Raw genomic sequence first — 16,241 nt, 5'->3', positions numbered from 1 at the left:
GATTCCGCCGCCATATGATTACATTGAAATGCTCACCTTACGCATGTGGCTATGCCCACCATACGTAAAGTGAGCGCTTCATGTGCGGATGGTACCCAGGGTATGCAGGAGAGGAGACTTTCCTCCAGGCCCTGAGTACCATATTCCTGTAAAAAAAAAAGAATTAAAATTAAAAATAGGGATATACTTACCTTCTGATGGCCCCCGGAGTCCTCCCGCCTCTCAGCGGTGCACCCGGCGGCTTCCGTTCCCAGGGATGCATTGCGCAAAGCACCTGAGATGACGTCGTGGTCACGCCACCATGACGTCACAAAGGTCCTTTGCGCAAAGCATCCTTGGGAAGGGAACATACCGGGAGCACCACTAAGGAGATCGGGGGCCGTCGGAAGGTGAGCATAACCATTTTTTAAATTATTTTTAACATTCTATCTTTTACTATTGATGCTGCATAGGCAGCATCAATAGTAAAAAGTTGGTCACACTTGTCAAGCACTATGCTTGACAAGTGTGACCAACCTGTCAATCACTTTTCCAAGCGATGCTTCAAATCGCTTGGAAAAGGCAAGCATTCTGCAAGCTCTAAAAGCTTGTGTTTTGCGGGAAAATGCATGCAAATTCCACATGCGTTTTACCCGCGGCAGGGAGTTGCAAAAATGTTGTGGACATTTCCGCAGCATTTCTGCAACGTGGGCACATAGCCTTAAGGTGGCCAAACACTTTCAATCCAACAACTAATTAATTTTCTTAACACAAACACACGCATGTTTGGTTAAGATGAGCAGGCATTTGTTTTCAATTGAGTAAGCCACTGAAAGACACAGAGTCGGGAGACCCCTATGCACATTAAATGGTTTGCCAGTCCGGCAAAAAATTAGTAGGGTCAGTAGATTTTAAATGGTTTTCCGGTTTTGGAACAATCCTGTCCTCTGGCTGCACTTTGTTTAAAAACAAAAAACTACTTTACGCACCCTTCCTGGGTTCAGCACTGAGTCTCTGATGCTGCTTTGTTATTGTCTGCAGCGCTGAATCAGTCAGTTCAGCGGCCCTTAGTGGCTCACGGTAGAGCCATTGAGCTCACCGATTGACTGCAGCGCTGTTGACGTGACATTAGCAGTGTGAAAAATTTTAGACACAGGGAGCAGAGGTGGAGACTAAAGGTACCTTCACACGAAACGACTTTGTAACGATATCGCTAGCGATCCGTGACGTTGCAGCGTCCTGGCTAGCGATATCGTTTAGTTTGACACGCAGCAGCGATCAGGATCCTGCTGTGATGTCGCTGGTCGCTGAATAAAGTCCAGAACTTTATTTGGTCGTCCGATCGCCGTGTATCGTTGTGTTTGACAGCAAAAGCAACGATACCAGCGATGTTTTACACTGGTAACCAGGGTAAACATCGGGTTACTAAGCGCAGGGCCGCGCTTAGTAACCCGATGTTTACCCTGGTTACCAGCGTAAAAGTAAAAAAAACAAACAGTACATACTCACCTGCGCGTCCCCCAGCGTCTGCTTCCTGACACTTACTGAGCGCCGGCCCTAAAGTGAAAGTGAAAGCACAGCGGTGACGTCACCGCTGTGCTGTTAGGGCCGGAGCTCAGCCAGTGTCAGGAAGCGGACGGCGAGGGACGCGCAGGTGAGTATGTAGTGTTTGTTTTTTTTTACTTTTACGCTGGTAACCAGGGTAAACATCGGGTTACTAAGCGCGGCCCTGCGCTTAGCAACCCGATGTTTACCCTGGTTACACGGGGACCTCGGCATCGTTGGTCGCTGGAGAGCGGTCTGTGTGACAGCTCTCCAGCGATCAAACAGCGACGCTGCAGCGATCGGCATCGTTGTCGCTATCGCTGCAGCGTCGCTTCGTGTGAAGGTACCTTAAGCGTTGGACCCTTAGTAAAAAACTTCTTTGTTTTTTAAAACAAAGTATAGCCGGGTGAGAAAGTTTTTTTTGGAACCAGAAAACCCTTTTAACCTAATGTGTCTGGCTATTCTTAGAGTGCCCACTAGATGTTCATTTTTTAACAACATCTTTCCCTAACGCTAATGTGGCCAAAATGTACAACAATGCAAAGGGAAAACTTATTTTGGCTACAGAGTCTCCTAAAAAGGCTGATCCAATATAGGATATTTATGGCATATTGACAAGCAATTTTTCGAGTTTTGCACAAGTGGACACCTCTCCATTCCTGATTGATTGCTCCGAGGCCACCGTTATTGATATAAGCACAATTCCCATAAATGTCCTAGATGGGAAGACCCCTAACTGTACACAATTGAATGGGTTCACATAGTTTTGCCTAAGTAAAAGGGATTGGACCTTTGACTGTATAAAGTGAGAGTGCGCCCAAAGAAATCCAGCTTTACCTGGGATGAAGGAGGCACATTGATCACAACTTCCTCACGTTCAGGCTCCACAACACTGACGTCGGTGCTCTCATCTGCCGCCTGTAAGGTAACAGAAAGGAAGTCTTTAGTGATACTTTAAAGGTCCCAAATGCCCCACGCGCTGAGTGACGGGAGCGGCTATCTAAGCATCAATCACAGATGACAAACGAGTTTGGCCACATAGTTCCATAATTTCCAGGCTGCGAGAAGGAGGATGCGAGGCCAGATAATGAATGGGTGCAGAAAAAGCCGAGTCCCCAGTCCCTGCTGTGATACAACTAGCAGATAATTCCAGCGTTACATTGTCTAAGGCCTCCTGCACATGTGCTGATATGTCCGGTGCTGGAAAAACCATTACGGCTGCTATCCATGCCCGTGTGTGGCACCCGTGTGACACGTACTGGACTAGAATGTAGAATGACAGATGTGGTCAGTTACACGATGGAAAGAGTCTGGGGTTTAAATAGCTGGACTCCAGAGGCAGTCTTTGGTCAGCAAGACTGGAGAAAGGTTTCTCCAGTGGTTTTGTGTCCTGAAGAAAGACTAAGCCTGTGTTGCTCCAGAGCGGGATGTTATCCGCATACGTATGGACTGTATTGCAGCATTTTGCTTTTTTTGTTGTTTTCCTGTTTTAGCCTGAAGGGCTGTGTTTATTTTTCCTTCTTGTTGGTTTATGCCACATAATAAACCAACCGAAGATTTAAAGAGATGGAGTTCCTATTTTTCAACCTATGTGAGTTGAACTACTGCAATACATAATTAGTGCCGTGCGTGTGTAGTTTACATGTATTACTGTAAATGTATTTAGCTAATAAATAAATAAATGAAAAAAAGACGTTAAGACGTTGGGTTCCCCCATTTTTGATAGGCAGCCAAGTTAAAGTAGACAGCTGCGGGCTCATAATATCAGGCTGCGAAGGTCCCTGGTTATTGGGCCCTTCCCATCCTGAAAAAAAAAACCAGCCCGCAGCTGCCCCAGAATTGACACATCACATTAGATGAGCCAATTTTAGTGTTTTTTCCAGGCTCTTACCGATTGCCCTGGTAAGGGGGCTAATGGGGGTAATGGTAGTTGGGGTTGATGACAGCTGTGAATTGTTAAAAGTTGCAGCTGGCATCAAGCCCTGAGATTAATCATGGAGAGGAGTCTATGAGATACCTCCATTACTAAACCACTAATCAAAAAATAAAAACACACACAGAAAAAACCCACTTTATTTAACTTTATCTAAATAAAGACTCCACCACACTCTCTGTCGTTTATTAAAAGAAAATTGCATGCAGGTTTGAAGTAATCCACCGAATCCTAAGTAGTCCAGAAAAGGAAACCTTAAACACATTCACCAATTTATTACTCAATTTATTACCCAAAATGTTCCCTGTTGTGAATTTGGATTCTGGGCTCCCCCGGTGGCCGCTTGTGGAATTGGACTTGTCATCCTCTTTCCTGTTTCACCTGATTCCATCAGTAGTGGGTGTCGCTATTTAAGCTCATTTCTCTGGTGGTTTCTTGCCGGTCAACAATGTTATCTGATGCCTCTCAGTGCTTGTTCCTGCTTCTAGACTACTACTAGATAAGTTGGACTTTTGTCCATGTTTTGTTTTGCCTATTTGTTCCAGTTCACAGCTGAAGTTTTGTTACTGTGTCTGGAAAGCTCTCGTTGATCAGGGATTGCTACTCTGGCGTTATGAGTTAATGCCAGAGTTTAAGGTAATCTCTGGATGGTGTTTTGTTAGTGTTTTTCTGCTGACCATGAAAGTATACTATCTGTCTTCTGCTATCTAGTAAGCGGACCTCAAATTTGCTAAGACTATTTTCCTGCTGCGTTTGTTGTTTCATCTGAACTCACCGTCATTATATGTGGGGGGCTACTGTCTTCTTTGGAATATTTCTCTAGAGGTGAGCCAGGTCTTATATTTCCCTCTGCTAGCTATTTAGGTCTTAGGCCAGAGCTGGGCATCTAGCGATAAATAGGAAATGCTACCTGGCTATTTCTAGTTGCGCGGCAGGCTTAGTTCATGGTCAGTATAGTTCCATCTTCCGAGAGCTTGTCCCTCTATAGGCTTGCTATGATCTCTGCTTGCAGAGATCATGACAGTTTGACCGGCCCATAAAGTGTTAAAGACCCAGGTTGAGAAAGGAGAGTTATAAGAAGTCTGCTGAAATTTTTTTTTTTTTCCTCCAGTCTGCCTTGCTGCAGTCTTTTCTTTCTCTCTCCTCCTAATCTCTGTATGCTCTGTGTGCACCTTACAATAATGGATCTCCAGAGTGTAACTGCGGGTTTGAATAATCTCATCACGAAAGTACAAAATTTACAAGATTTTGTGGTACATGCTCCGGTATCTGAGCCGAGAATTCCTTTGCCGGAGTTCTTCACAGGGAATAGAGCTAGCTTCCAGAATTTCCGAAATAATTGTAAGCTTTATTTGTCCCTGAAGTCTCGTTCAGCTGGAGACCCTGCTCAGCAGGTTAGGATTGTGATTTCCTTGCTCAGGGGTGACCCTCAAGATTGGGCCTTCTCATTGCCAGCAGGGGATCCTGCGTTACGCGATGTGGATGCGTTTTTTCTGGCCTTGGGCTTGCTTTATGAGGAACCTCATTTGGAACTTCAGGCAGAAAAAACTTTGATGGCACTATCTCAGGGGCAAGACGAAGCTGAAGTTTTCTGCCAAAAATTCCGTAAATGGTCTGTGCTTACTCAGTGGAATGAGTGCGCCTTGGCGGCAACTTTCAGAGAAGGTCTCTCTGATGCCGTTAAGGATGTTATGGTGGGGTTCCCTTTGCCTGCAGGTCTGAATGAGTCCATGACAATGGCTATTCAGATTGATAGGCGTCTGCGGGAGCGCAAACCGGTGCACCATCTGGCGGTGTCTATGGAAAAGACGCCAGAAAGTATGCAGTGTGATAGAATTCTGTCCAGGAGCGAGCGACAGAATTTTAGACGGAAGAATGGATTGTGTTTCTATTGTGGGGATTCTACTCATGTTATATCAGCATGCTCTAGGCGTACAAAGAAGCTTGATAAGTCTGTTTCCATTAGCACCATTCAGTCTAAGTTTATTTTGTCTGTAACCCTGATTTGCTCTTTGTCATCCATTGCCACGGACGCCTATGTTGACTCTGGCGCCGCTCTGAGTCTTATGGATTGGTCCTTTGCCAATCGTTGTGGTTTTGATTTAGAGCCTTTGGAGACTCTTATTCCTCTGAAGGGGATTGACTCCACCCCATTGGCTAATAATAAACCACAATACTGGACACAAGTAACCATGCGTATCAATCCGGATCACCAGGAGATTATTCGTTTCCTGGTGCTGTATAATTTACATGACGATTTGGTACTGGGATTGCCATGGTTGCAGTCTCACAACCCAGTCTTGGACTGGAGAGCAATGTCTGTGTTGAGCTGGGGATGTAAGGGTATTCATGGGGACGTACCTTTGGTTTCTATTTCGTCGTCCATTCCCTCTGAAGTCCCTGAGTTCCTCTCTGATTATCAAGACGTCTTTGACGAACCCAAGCTTGGGTCGTTACCTCCGCACCGTGAGTGCGATTGTGCCATAGATTTGATACCGGGTTGTAAATATCCAAAGGGTCGTTTGTTTAATTTGTCTGTGCCGGAACATGCTGCTATGCGGGAATATATAAAGGAGTCTTTGGAAAAGGGACATATTCGTCCATCTTCTTCTCCCTTGGGAGCTGGGTTTTTCTTTGTCTCAAAAAAAGACGGCTCTTTGAGACCATGTATTGATTATCGGCTTCTGAATAAGATCACTGTTAAGTATCAATACCCATTGCCATTGCTTACTGATTTGTTTGCTCGTATAGAGGGTGCTAAGTGGTTCTCTAAAATTGATCTTCGTGGGGCGTATAATTTGGTGCGGATCAGGCAGGGGGATGAGTGGAAGACCGCATTTAATACGCCCGAGGGCCACTTTGAGTATTTGGTCATGCCTTTTGGTCTTTCTAATGCCCCTTCAGTTTTCCAGTCTTTTATGCATGATATTTTCCGCGATTTTCTGGATAAATTTATGATAATATATCTGGATGATATTCTGATTTTTTCTGATGACTGGGACTCTCATGTCCAGCAGGTCAGGAGAGTTTTTCAGGTTCTGCGGTCTAATTCTTTATGTGTGAAGGGGTCTAAGTGCGTTTTTGGGGTCCAGAAAATTTCCTTTTTGGGGTATATTTTTTCTCCCTCTTCCATTGAGATGGATCCCGTCAAGGTGCAAGCTATTTGTGACTGGACTCAGCCCTCCTCTCTTAAGGGTCTTCAGAGATTTTTGGGCTTTGCCAACTTTTACCGCCGATTTATTGCTGGTTTTTCGGATGTCGTTAAACCACTGACTGATTTGACCAGACAAGGCGCTGATGTTGCTAATTGGTCCCCTCATGCTGTAGAGGCCTTTCAGGAGCTTAAGCGCCGTTTTGCCTCTGCCCCTGTGTTGCGTCAGCCTGATGTGAATCTGCCTTTTCAGGTTGAGGTTGACGCTTCGGAGATCGGAGCTGGGGCAGTGTTGTCGCAGAAAGGTTCCGACTGCTCCGTCATTAGGCCTTGTGCCTTCTTTTCTCGCAAATTTTCGCCCGCAGAGCGGAATTATGATGTTGGGAATCGGGAGCTTTTGGCCATGAAGTGGGCGTTTGAGGAGTGGCGCCATTGGCTCGAGGGGGCTAGACATCAGGTGGTGGTATTGACTGACCACAAAAATTTGATTTATCTTGAGACTGCCAGACGCCTGAATCCTAGACAGGCGCGCTGGTCTTTATTTTTTTCTCGCTTTAATTTTGTGGTGTCTTACCTACCGGGTTCTAAGAATGTTAAGGCAGATGCCCTTTCTAGGAGTTTTGACCCGGACTCTCCTGGTAATTCTGAACCCACAGGTATCCTTAGGGAGGGAGTAATTTTGTCGGCCGTTTCTCCTGATCTGCGGCGGTCCTTGCAAGAGTTTCAGGCGGATAGACCGGATCGTTGTCCGCCTGATAGACTGTTTGTTCCGGATGATTGGACCAGCAGAGTCATCTCTGAGGTACATTCTTCTGCATTGGCAGGTCATCCCGGAATTTTTGGTACCAGGGATTTGGTGGCAAGATCCTTCTGGTGGCCTTCTCTGTCACGAGATGTGCGAGTCTTTGTGCAGTCATGTGACGTTTGTGCTCGGGCCAAGTCTTGTAGTTCTCGGGCTAGCGGACTGCTGTTGCCCTTGCCTATTCCTAAGAGGCCTTGGACACACATCTCGATGGATTTTATTTCAGATCTGCCTGTTTCCCAGAAGATGTCTGTCATCTGGGTGGTCTGTGACCGTTTCTCTAAAATGGTCCATTTGGTTCCTCTGCCCAAGTTGCCTTCTTCTTCTGAGTTGGTTCCTCTGTTTTTTCAGAATGTTGTCCGATTGCACGGTATTCCTGAGAATATTGTTTCTGACAGAGGTACCCAATTTGTGTCTAGATTTTGGCGGGCATTCTGTGCTAGGATGGGCATAGATTTGTCTTTTTCGTCTGCTTTTCACCCTCAGACTAATGGCCAGACCGAGCGGACTAATCAGACCCTTGAGACATATCTGAGGTGTTTTGTCTCTGCTGACCAGGATGATTGGGTTGCTTTTTTGCCATTGGCAGAGTTCGCCCTCAATAATCGGGCCAGTTCTTCCACCTTGGTGTCCCCGTTTTTCTGTAATTCGGGGTTTCACCCTCGATTTTCCTCCGGTCAGGTGGAATCCTCGGATTGTCCTGGAGTGGATGCGGTGGTAGAGAGATTGCATCACATTTGGGGGCAGGTTATGGACAATTTGAAGTTGTCCCAGGAGAAGACTCAGCGTTTTGCCAACCGTCATCGTCGTGTTGGTTCTCGGCTTTGTGTTGGAGATTTAGTGTGGTTGTCTTCTCGTTTTGTCCCTATGAGGGTCTCTTCTCCTAAGTTTAAACCTCGGTTCATCGGCCCTTATAGAATATTGGAGATTCTTAATCCTGTTTCTTTCCGTTTGGACCTCCCTGCGTCCTTTTCCATTCATAACGTTTTTCATCGGTCGTTATTGCGCAGGTATGAGGTACCTGTTGTACCTTCAGTTGAGCCTCCTGCTCCGGTGTTGGTTGAGGGTGAGTTGGAGTACGTTGTGGAGAAAATTTTGGACTCTCGTGTTTCCAGACGGAAACTCCAGTATCTGGTCAACTGGAAGGGTTACGGCCAGGAGGATAATTCTTGGGTCAATGCATCTGATGTTCATGCTTCTGATCTTGTTCGTGCCTTCCATAGGGCTCATCCTGGTCGCCCTGGTGGATCTGGTGAGGGTTCGGTGCCCCCTCCTTGAGGGGGGGGGTACTGTTGTGAATTTGGATTCTGGGCTCCCCCGGTGGCCGCTTGTGGAATTGGACTTGTCATCCTCTTTCCTGTTTCACCTGATTCCATCAGTAGTGGGTGTCGCTATTTAAGCTCATTTCTCTGGTGGTTTCTTGCCGGTCAACAATGTTATCTGATGCCTCTCAGTGCTTGTTCCTGCTTCTAGACTACTACTAGATAAGTTGGACTTTTGTCCATGTTTTGTTTTGCCTATTTGTTCCAGTTCACAGCTGAAGTTTTGTTACTGTGTCTGGAAAGCTCTCGTTGATCAGGGATTGCTACTCTGGCGTTATGAGTTAATGCCAGAGTTTAAGGTAATCTCTGGATGGTGTTTTGTTAGTGTTTTTCTGCTGACCATGAAAGTATACTATCTGTCTTCTGCTATCTAGTAAGCGGACCTCAAATTTGCTAAGACTATTTTCCTGCTGCGTTTGTTGTTTCATCTGAACTCACCGTCATTATATGTGGGGGGCTACTGTCTTCTTTGGAATATTTCTCTAGAGGTGAGCCAGGTCTTATATTTCCCTCTGCTAGCTATTTAGGTCTTAGGCCAGAGCTGGGCATCTAGCGATAAATAGGAAATGCTACCTGGCTATTTCTAGTTGCGCGGCAGGCTTAGTTCATGGTCAGTATAGTTCCATCTTCCGAGAGCTTGTCCCTCTATAGGCTTGCTATGATCTCTGCTTGCAGAGATCATGACAGTTCCCACGAAGCTCCGCCCTATTCCATGTTCCTCAAATCCAGCCCCGGCGACTGAATAGCAGTAAAGTGACGGCTATTCACAGGCATGGGGTACCGCCTACAAAGCTCATCAGAGCCGCTGCGCTCACTGTGACACGGCGACAAGAAGAGTTGTCGTCACTACCTGGCGCCTGTGCATAGGGGGAACTTTACTGCAATTCACAGTAAATTGGTGAACGAGAGACTGTCTATTGTGTTTATTTCGGTCTTTTTATTCTTTCAGGTTTCCTTTTCTGGATTACTTCAGATTCATGGGATTACTTCGGACCTGCATAAGATTTTTTTTTTTAAACTGGTGAACGAGGGATAGTGTGGTGGAGTCTTTATTCAAATATAGGTTTTTTTTACTGTGCATGTTTTTATTTTTTGGTTACTGGGTTAGTAATGGGGGTGTACTATCCCCAGGGCTTGACGACAGTTGTGATATTTGATAAATCACAGCTGTCATTAACCCCAATTACCATTACCACCACTGCCCTGATTTAGTGGCAAGAGTGTCAGAATTGGCGCATCTCATGTGATGCCTATTTTTAGGCTGTGAAGGGCACAATAACCAGGGACCTTCCTAGCCTGATAACATAGGCGTGCAGCTGTCTGCTTTACCTTGGCTGGTTTTCAAAAAGAGGGGGAACCCCACGTTGTTTTTTACATTTATTAGCTAAATACATGTATAGTAAACTACACACGCAAAGCACTTATACATCTCACTAATATCTATCTCTATCTGTGCATTCTATTCCGATGCGTGTCACACAGATGGCACAGGGATGTCATACTTTAGATCATTAGTGTGCAGGAAGTATTGACATCCATGCTATTAAAAAAAAAAGGACATGTCCACATGTCGGCCTCACGGACACACGGTTCGTGCGAACACACAGACAGGTGCACAGCCCCATAGATTACACTATGTAACAAATTTGTAATTATTTTTTGTTCCTGGGTCCAAAGTGTGTTTTCCTAACCCGTTATGCCTAAAACAAATAGAAACTAGTTGTTGTTCCATAAAAACTTTGCTTGCATTCATTTTAAACACAATTTTTTTTATTTAGCTTGCTTTTTAAGTCACCTCATTGAATTGGAACATTTGATCAATTGATCTCTGGTTGTGTATGCTGCTATACTTTAGTGCTGCAGTATAAAGTAAAAATGATGATCTCCTATGAAGCCCAGTCACCTCCAGAAAGCCACCGGGTGAAGGGGTGGTGTTGGCAATGGGTAACCAAATGGGCCCCACACAGATTGAAACCATCTACATGGTTAAGCAGCAAGCTCTGGTTGCTGCTGTATAACATAGCTGGTATTCACAGTATGTAGAGCAGGCCTTGCTCCAGAGCTTGCTCCATACACCTGCACCCGACATGAGAAGCGTTGGTACATCTGATGTCAGGAAAGGGCTAAAGCAGATTTGTCACCAAATTTTACAATACAACCTACATACATCATTATGCAGATCTCTTAGACTTGATATGAATGGTGTACTTACTTAGAAAATGGGTGGATATTCTTTTTTGTTAAATTTCCTGCCTGGTACTAAAATGAGCATTTTATGAGGTTTAGCTGGCCTCATGAAATGCTCATCTTATTATTGGATTATACTGCCATTCTGAAGTAAGTATACCAGTCTCAATATGTCAAAAGATCTGTTTTATAATGCATACCAGTTTACAATGTGAAATCTGGTGATCTATCCTCTTAAAATCTATACTAAAAGGTAAAGCTATGGAGAACAGATAATGGTGTCTAAGAACCCAACAGTGACCCCTCCATGCGTGGGGTCTAACAGGTCACAGATTATATAACTTTACTAACACAACAAGTATATGAGGAAACCATTGATAAACTCTACAAAGCTAAAGTTTCCAAAACTTTCTTACCTCTATTATCAGCGTAGAGTCCTCCATCTCCTCAGCCAACGATGGCAAAAAATAAGAATCCTTCCTTTGTACCTAAAATCGAGAAACACATTTGTGTCAGTGTGGAGCGATGCCTGACAGGTTGATTGGGTTTCATGAAAAATTTTACACCTTTTGGCTTTTACAGGTTCTTTTTTTTCTCTGCACATTGCTGGCTGAAATTAGTTATGTGAGAATCAGTCAGTGAGCTCATTTGGACTGGGAGCTTTAAACTCTCTTATGTCTTTTTTTAATCTCCTCTTAGCTGATTTATGGCCACAGACTGTATCAAAGCTCAGCTCAACTTTCACATGGTTTTAAATCAGCACGAAGACAATCAGAAAAAGAAAGATGAGAGTTACAAACTCCCAGTCAAAATAATCTCACTGACTGATTATTAGATAACTCATTCAGCAGCCTGCAACAGTTATTAGGCCATGTGCACACGTTCAGTATTTTTCGCGTTTTTTTCGCTATAAAAACGTGATAAAAACGCGAAAAAAACGCTAACATATGCCTCCCATTATTTTCAGTGTATTCCGCATTTTTTGTGCAAATGTAGCCTTTTTTTCCGCGAAAAAATCGCATCGCGGAAAAAAAAGCAACATGTTCATTAAAATGCAGAATTGCAGGGGATTCTGCACACCTGGGAGTCCATTGATCTGCTTACTTCCCGCACGGGGCTGTGCACACCATGCGGGAAGTAAGCAGATTATGTGCGGTTGGTACCCAGGGTGGAGGAGAGGAGACTCTCCTCCACGGACTGGGCACCATATAATTGGTCAAAAAAAAAGAATTAAAATAAAAAATAGTCCTATACTCACCTTCGATGTCTTCCCGCCTCTCCACTGCACGCTGTCGCTTCGGTTCCTGTAGCTGGTGTGCGGTGAAGGACCTGCCGATGACGTCGCCGTCTTGTGATTGGTCGAGACCGTTCATGTGACCGCTCACGTGACCGCGACGCCATGGAAGGTCCTGCGTGCACACACCATCTATACGGAACGGACGCCGGTGAGGAGATCAGCTGTCTGCGGGTGAGTATAACCATTTTTTTTATTTTTTTTATTATTTTTAAACATTCTATCTTTTACTATAGATGCTGCAAAAGCAGCATCTATAGTAAAAAGTTGGTCACACTTGTCAAACAGTATGTTTGACAAGTGTGACCAACCTGTCAGTCAGTTTTCCAAGCGATGCTACAGATCGCTTGGAAAACTTTAGCATTCTGCAAGCTAATTACGCTTGCAGAATGCTAAAAAAACCGGAAAAAAAAAACGCCAAAAAAAAATTGCGGATTTCTTGCAGAAAATTTCCGGTTTTCTTCAGGAAATTTCTGCAAGAAATCCGGACGTGTGCACATACCCTTAGGGGAAATTGAAAGGTTAAGGTTAGTCTTTTATGACAAAAAAAAAGCAAAAAAAACCCCCCAAACAAATATAAACAGAAAAAAATGAAGCAACCGACAGTCTAAATTGTTGTTTACAAAACTACCTCTGAAAAAAACCAACATGCACCCTATGTAGATATATAAAAATAATTGTTAATGCACCCTATGTAGATATATAAAAATAATTGTTAAGGGGAACACAATTTAAAATGTGTTTTAGTTGTGATTTGTGATGAGAAACAAAAAACAAAATTGGAAAAACAAAGAGGCATTTCCTTATTTTTCCATACATTTTCCAGGTAAAATCAGAAAAAAAAAAAATATGAAAAAGGATATAAAATTATTTGTATAACAAATAACATTATTTTTTTTTTTAAATCTTTAAAATTTTCATGTACAAAAAAAAAAAAATGGGGAAAGGATGGTATAGTCCCAAAACTGCTTAATGAAACCAAATTGCAAAAAATATTTTTATGTAATTTTTAGGTTTATGCCATTTACTTGTGCGAGCTTTTTTGGACTTTTACAAATGCGTTCATTTTATTTTTCACATAGTTTTTATTTTTAACTGAGGTAAAAGGTAATCTGAGTTACGTTTATTTTTTAAAAAAAACTTTTTTTTTCTTACTAACTTTAATATCATGGAGCTTAAAAAGGGTAACAACTATACTGTTTATTTCCCAGTATTGGAGTTGAGATTACTCTTACTTCTATATGGATGAGGTTCATGCCGTCAGTTACTGGAGACAACATGGACTCCAAGTCTTGGTCGTGTGGCTCCTGCCTTAAACGATCCAGGTGCTCAATAAGAGAGTTGCGTTGGGCGAGAAGGATCACTTCTTTCTTCTGGTTTAGTCTTTCCATCTGTTTTTTCATAGCTTCGGCCTTCTCCTAGATAGAAAGAAGGGAACAAATTGCTATCCACACGCATCATGAGTAGTCGAAGGCAGTTAGAAGATTCCCGTGGCAAAAGGCCATATTAATATAGGAAATCATTCTGATATTTAGGAAAAAACTGAGTTTGGCAATGTCCAGAACCAGGCTTTGGCGCCAAAGGTGGCCACGTTGGAGCTACATGCCCTCATGGAGCTCAGAATAATCACTTTTTACATTAAATAACATTTGATAAGCTTGATATGTAGCCACCATGCATCTTTCAGAAGATAATCCTTTGCCCTTGGTACTTATGTAGAAATACGAAGAGTTGGACGTTCATGCAATAACATCTCAAGTCTAGCAGATGCGGAGCAGCTCTCTCAAGCAGAGGACTACTCTCTGTTATGTCCAGATGCACTAATGACACGCTTGGACGGGGGATGTCTTCATGAGAAAACTCCATTACATGAGCAATTTTTTATTATTGCAGTTTGGGTAGAGAGAACAAGTAGAATAAAAGGGGTTGTACAAAATTAGGGATGTTCCACCAGCCTTAACTAAGGGAAATTGTTCTTTTCTTCTGGTTCTGGACCACCCATTTGAAGCTGGTAAATACAATCTGTTAAGTAGGTGCTTGTACAGATTACTGTAGTTATAGTCACACTATGGTTAGAAAAGGAGATTTTTGTTTACTTACCGTAAAATCTTTTTCTCCGAGCCACTCATTGGGGGACACAGTACCATGGGGTGTATGCTTGCTGCCACTAGGAGGACACTAAGTAGACAGAAAAATTAACTCCTCCTCTGCAGTATACACCCCTTCACTGGATACAATTTCAACCAGTTCGGTAGTAAAGCAGTAGGAGCTGAACAAAGACAACTATGTCAAAACCAAAGAAGTAACAACAAGCCAAAACAGGCTAACAGGGTGGGTGCTGTGTCCCCCAATGAGTGGCTCGGAGAAAAAGATTTTACGGTAAGTAAACAAAAATCTCCTTTTCTCCTACGCCTCATTGGGGGACACAGTACCATGGGACGTACAAAAGCAGTCCCTGGGTGGGGAGCAATATGCTAATACCCCATGTACCACTGGCTTACGGCTTAAGGAACTGCCGCTTGCAGAATGCGCCTGCCAAGGGCGGCGTCTGCAGAAGAGATAGAATGAATGTGGTAATGCTTGGTAAAAGTGTGCAAACTGGACCACGTCGCAGCCTTGCAGACCTGCTGTGCCGACGCCTGATGCCGAATGGCCCACGAGGCGCCCACCGACCGAGTGGAATGAGCCTTGATCCCAGCTGGGATAGGCACACCTTTGACACGATAGGATTCTTGAATGGCTGACCGAATCCATTTTGCCAGAGTGGCTTTTGAAGCAGGAGAACCCCTCCTGGGCCCCTCTGGAAGTACGAACAGGACGTCTGACGTGCGAAAAGAAGCCGTCCTCGAGACGTACCGACGAAGAGCCCTCACCACATCAAGAGTGTGTAGAGCCTTTTCGATGCGATGGACAGGTGTCGGGCAGAACGAAGGTAGAACAATCTCCTCATTGAGGTGGAAAGAGGAGACGACCTTGGGCAAAAAGGTGGGAGAGGTCCTCAATACCGCCTTGTCCGGATGAAAAATTAGAAAGGGAGGGCGGCAGGAGAGCGCAGCCAACTCCGAGACCCGTCTGATGGACGTGACGGCTACCAGGAAGACTACCTTCCAAGAAAGGAAGGTTAAGGAAACGTCCTGCAGCGGTTCAAAGGGAGCCTCCTGAAGAGCTCCGAGAACTAAGTTGAGATCCCACGGATCCAAGGGTGACTTGTAGGGAGGCGCCACACGGGAGACTCCCTGGAAAAACGTTTTCACCGGCAACCTATTGGCAATCTTCCGCTGGAAAAGAACTGACAATGCCGAAACCTGACCCTTTAGGGAGCTAAGGGCAAGTCCCGACTCTAGTCCGGACTGAAGAAACTCCAGTATGGAAGGAATAGAAAATACTAGAGGAGACCGTCCCTGTGCCTCGCACCATGAGAAAAAAAATTCGCCAGGTACGGTGGTAACTACGCATGGAAACAGGTTTCCTAGCTCTGATCATGGTGGAGGACACCCTGGGAGAGAAACTCGCTTGGCCTAGAATCCAGGACTCAACAGCCAAGCCGTCAAAGACAGGGCCCTTGAGTTCTGGTGGTAAATTGGGCCTTGTGAAAGAAGATCCGCGCGATCCGGGAGACGCCAGGGGACGTCGGTTACCAGCTGAACCATTTCGGCGTACCATGCCCGACGCGGCCAGTCTGGCGCGACGAGAATCACTGGTACCCCCTCTGCCCTGATCTTTTTGATGACCCTCGGTAGTAGGGGAAGAGGAGGAAAAATGTACGGGAGGCGGAATTGGCGCCAAGGCAGGACCAGAGCGTCTACTCCGAGGGCCCGTGGGTCGAGGGACCGAGCAAGGAACTGAGGAACCTTGTTGTTCATCCTGGAAGCCATGAGATCCACATCCGGGGTCCCCCAGCGATGGCAAATCTGCTGGAAGACCTCCGGGTGGAGGGACCACTCTCCGGAGGCGATGCCCTGGCGGCTGAGGAAGTCCGCCGCCCAATTTTCCACACCTGGAATGTGGATCGCCGAAATGGGCGAATG

General features: G+C 44.8%; 1 protein-coding gene across 2 annotated transcripts in view; it reads right to left on the bottom strand.

The window, feature by feature from the left end:
* Positions 1-16,241, bottom strand: part of SYNE2 (spectrin repeat containing nuclear envelope protein 2) — a 424,330-nt gene that overhangs the window by 144,703 nt on the left and 263,386 nt on the right. For both annotated transcript variants that reach the window (XM_077265969.1, XM_077265976.1), the window contains exons 63-65: positions 13,449-13,631; positions 11,336-11,407; positions 2,362-2,442 (exon numbers count right to left, since the gene is read on the bottom strand). In XM_077265969.1, the coding sequence (XP_077122084.1) occupies positions 2,362-2,442; positions 11,336-11,407; positions 13,449-13,631 (336 nt within the window). The remainder of the gene's footprint in view (positions 1-2,361; positions 2,443-11,335; positions 11,408-13,448; positions 13,632-16,241) is intronic.

This window comes from Ranitomeya variabilis, chromosome 1 (assembly GCF_051348905.1).
Source record: "Ranitomeya variabilis isolate aRanVar5 chromosome 1, aRanVar5.hap1, whole genome shotgun sequence".
NCBI lineage: Eukaryota > Metazoa > Chordata > Amphibia > Anura > Dendrobatidae > Ranitomeya > Ranitomeya variabilis.
The sequence above is the reverse complement of the archived record's forward strand: the minus strand, read 5'-3'. Positions and strand labels throughout refer to the sequence as shown.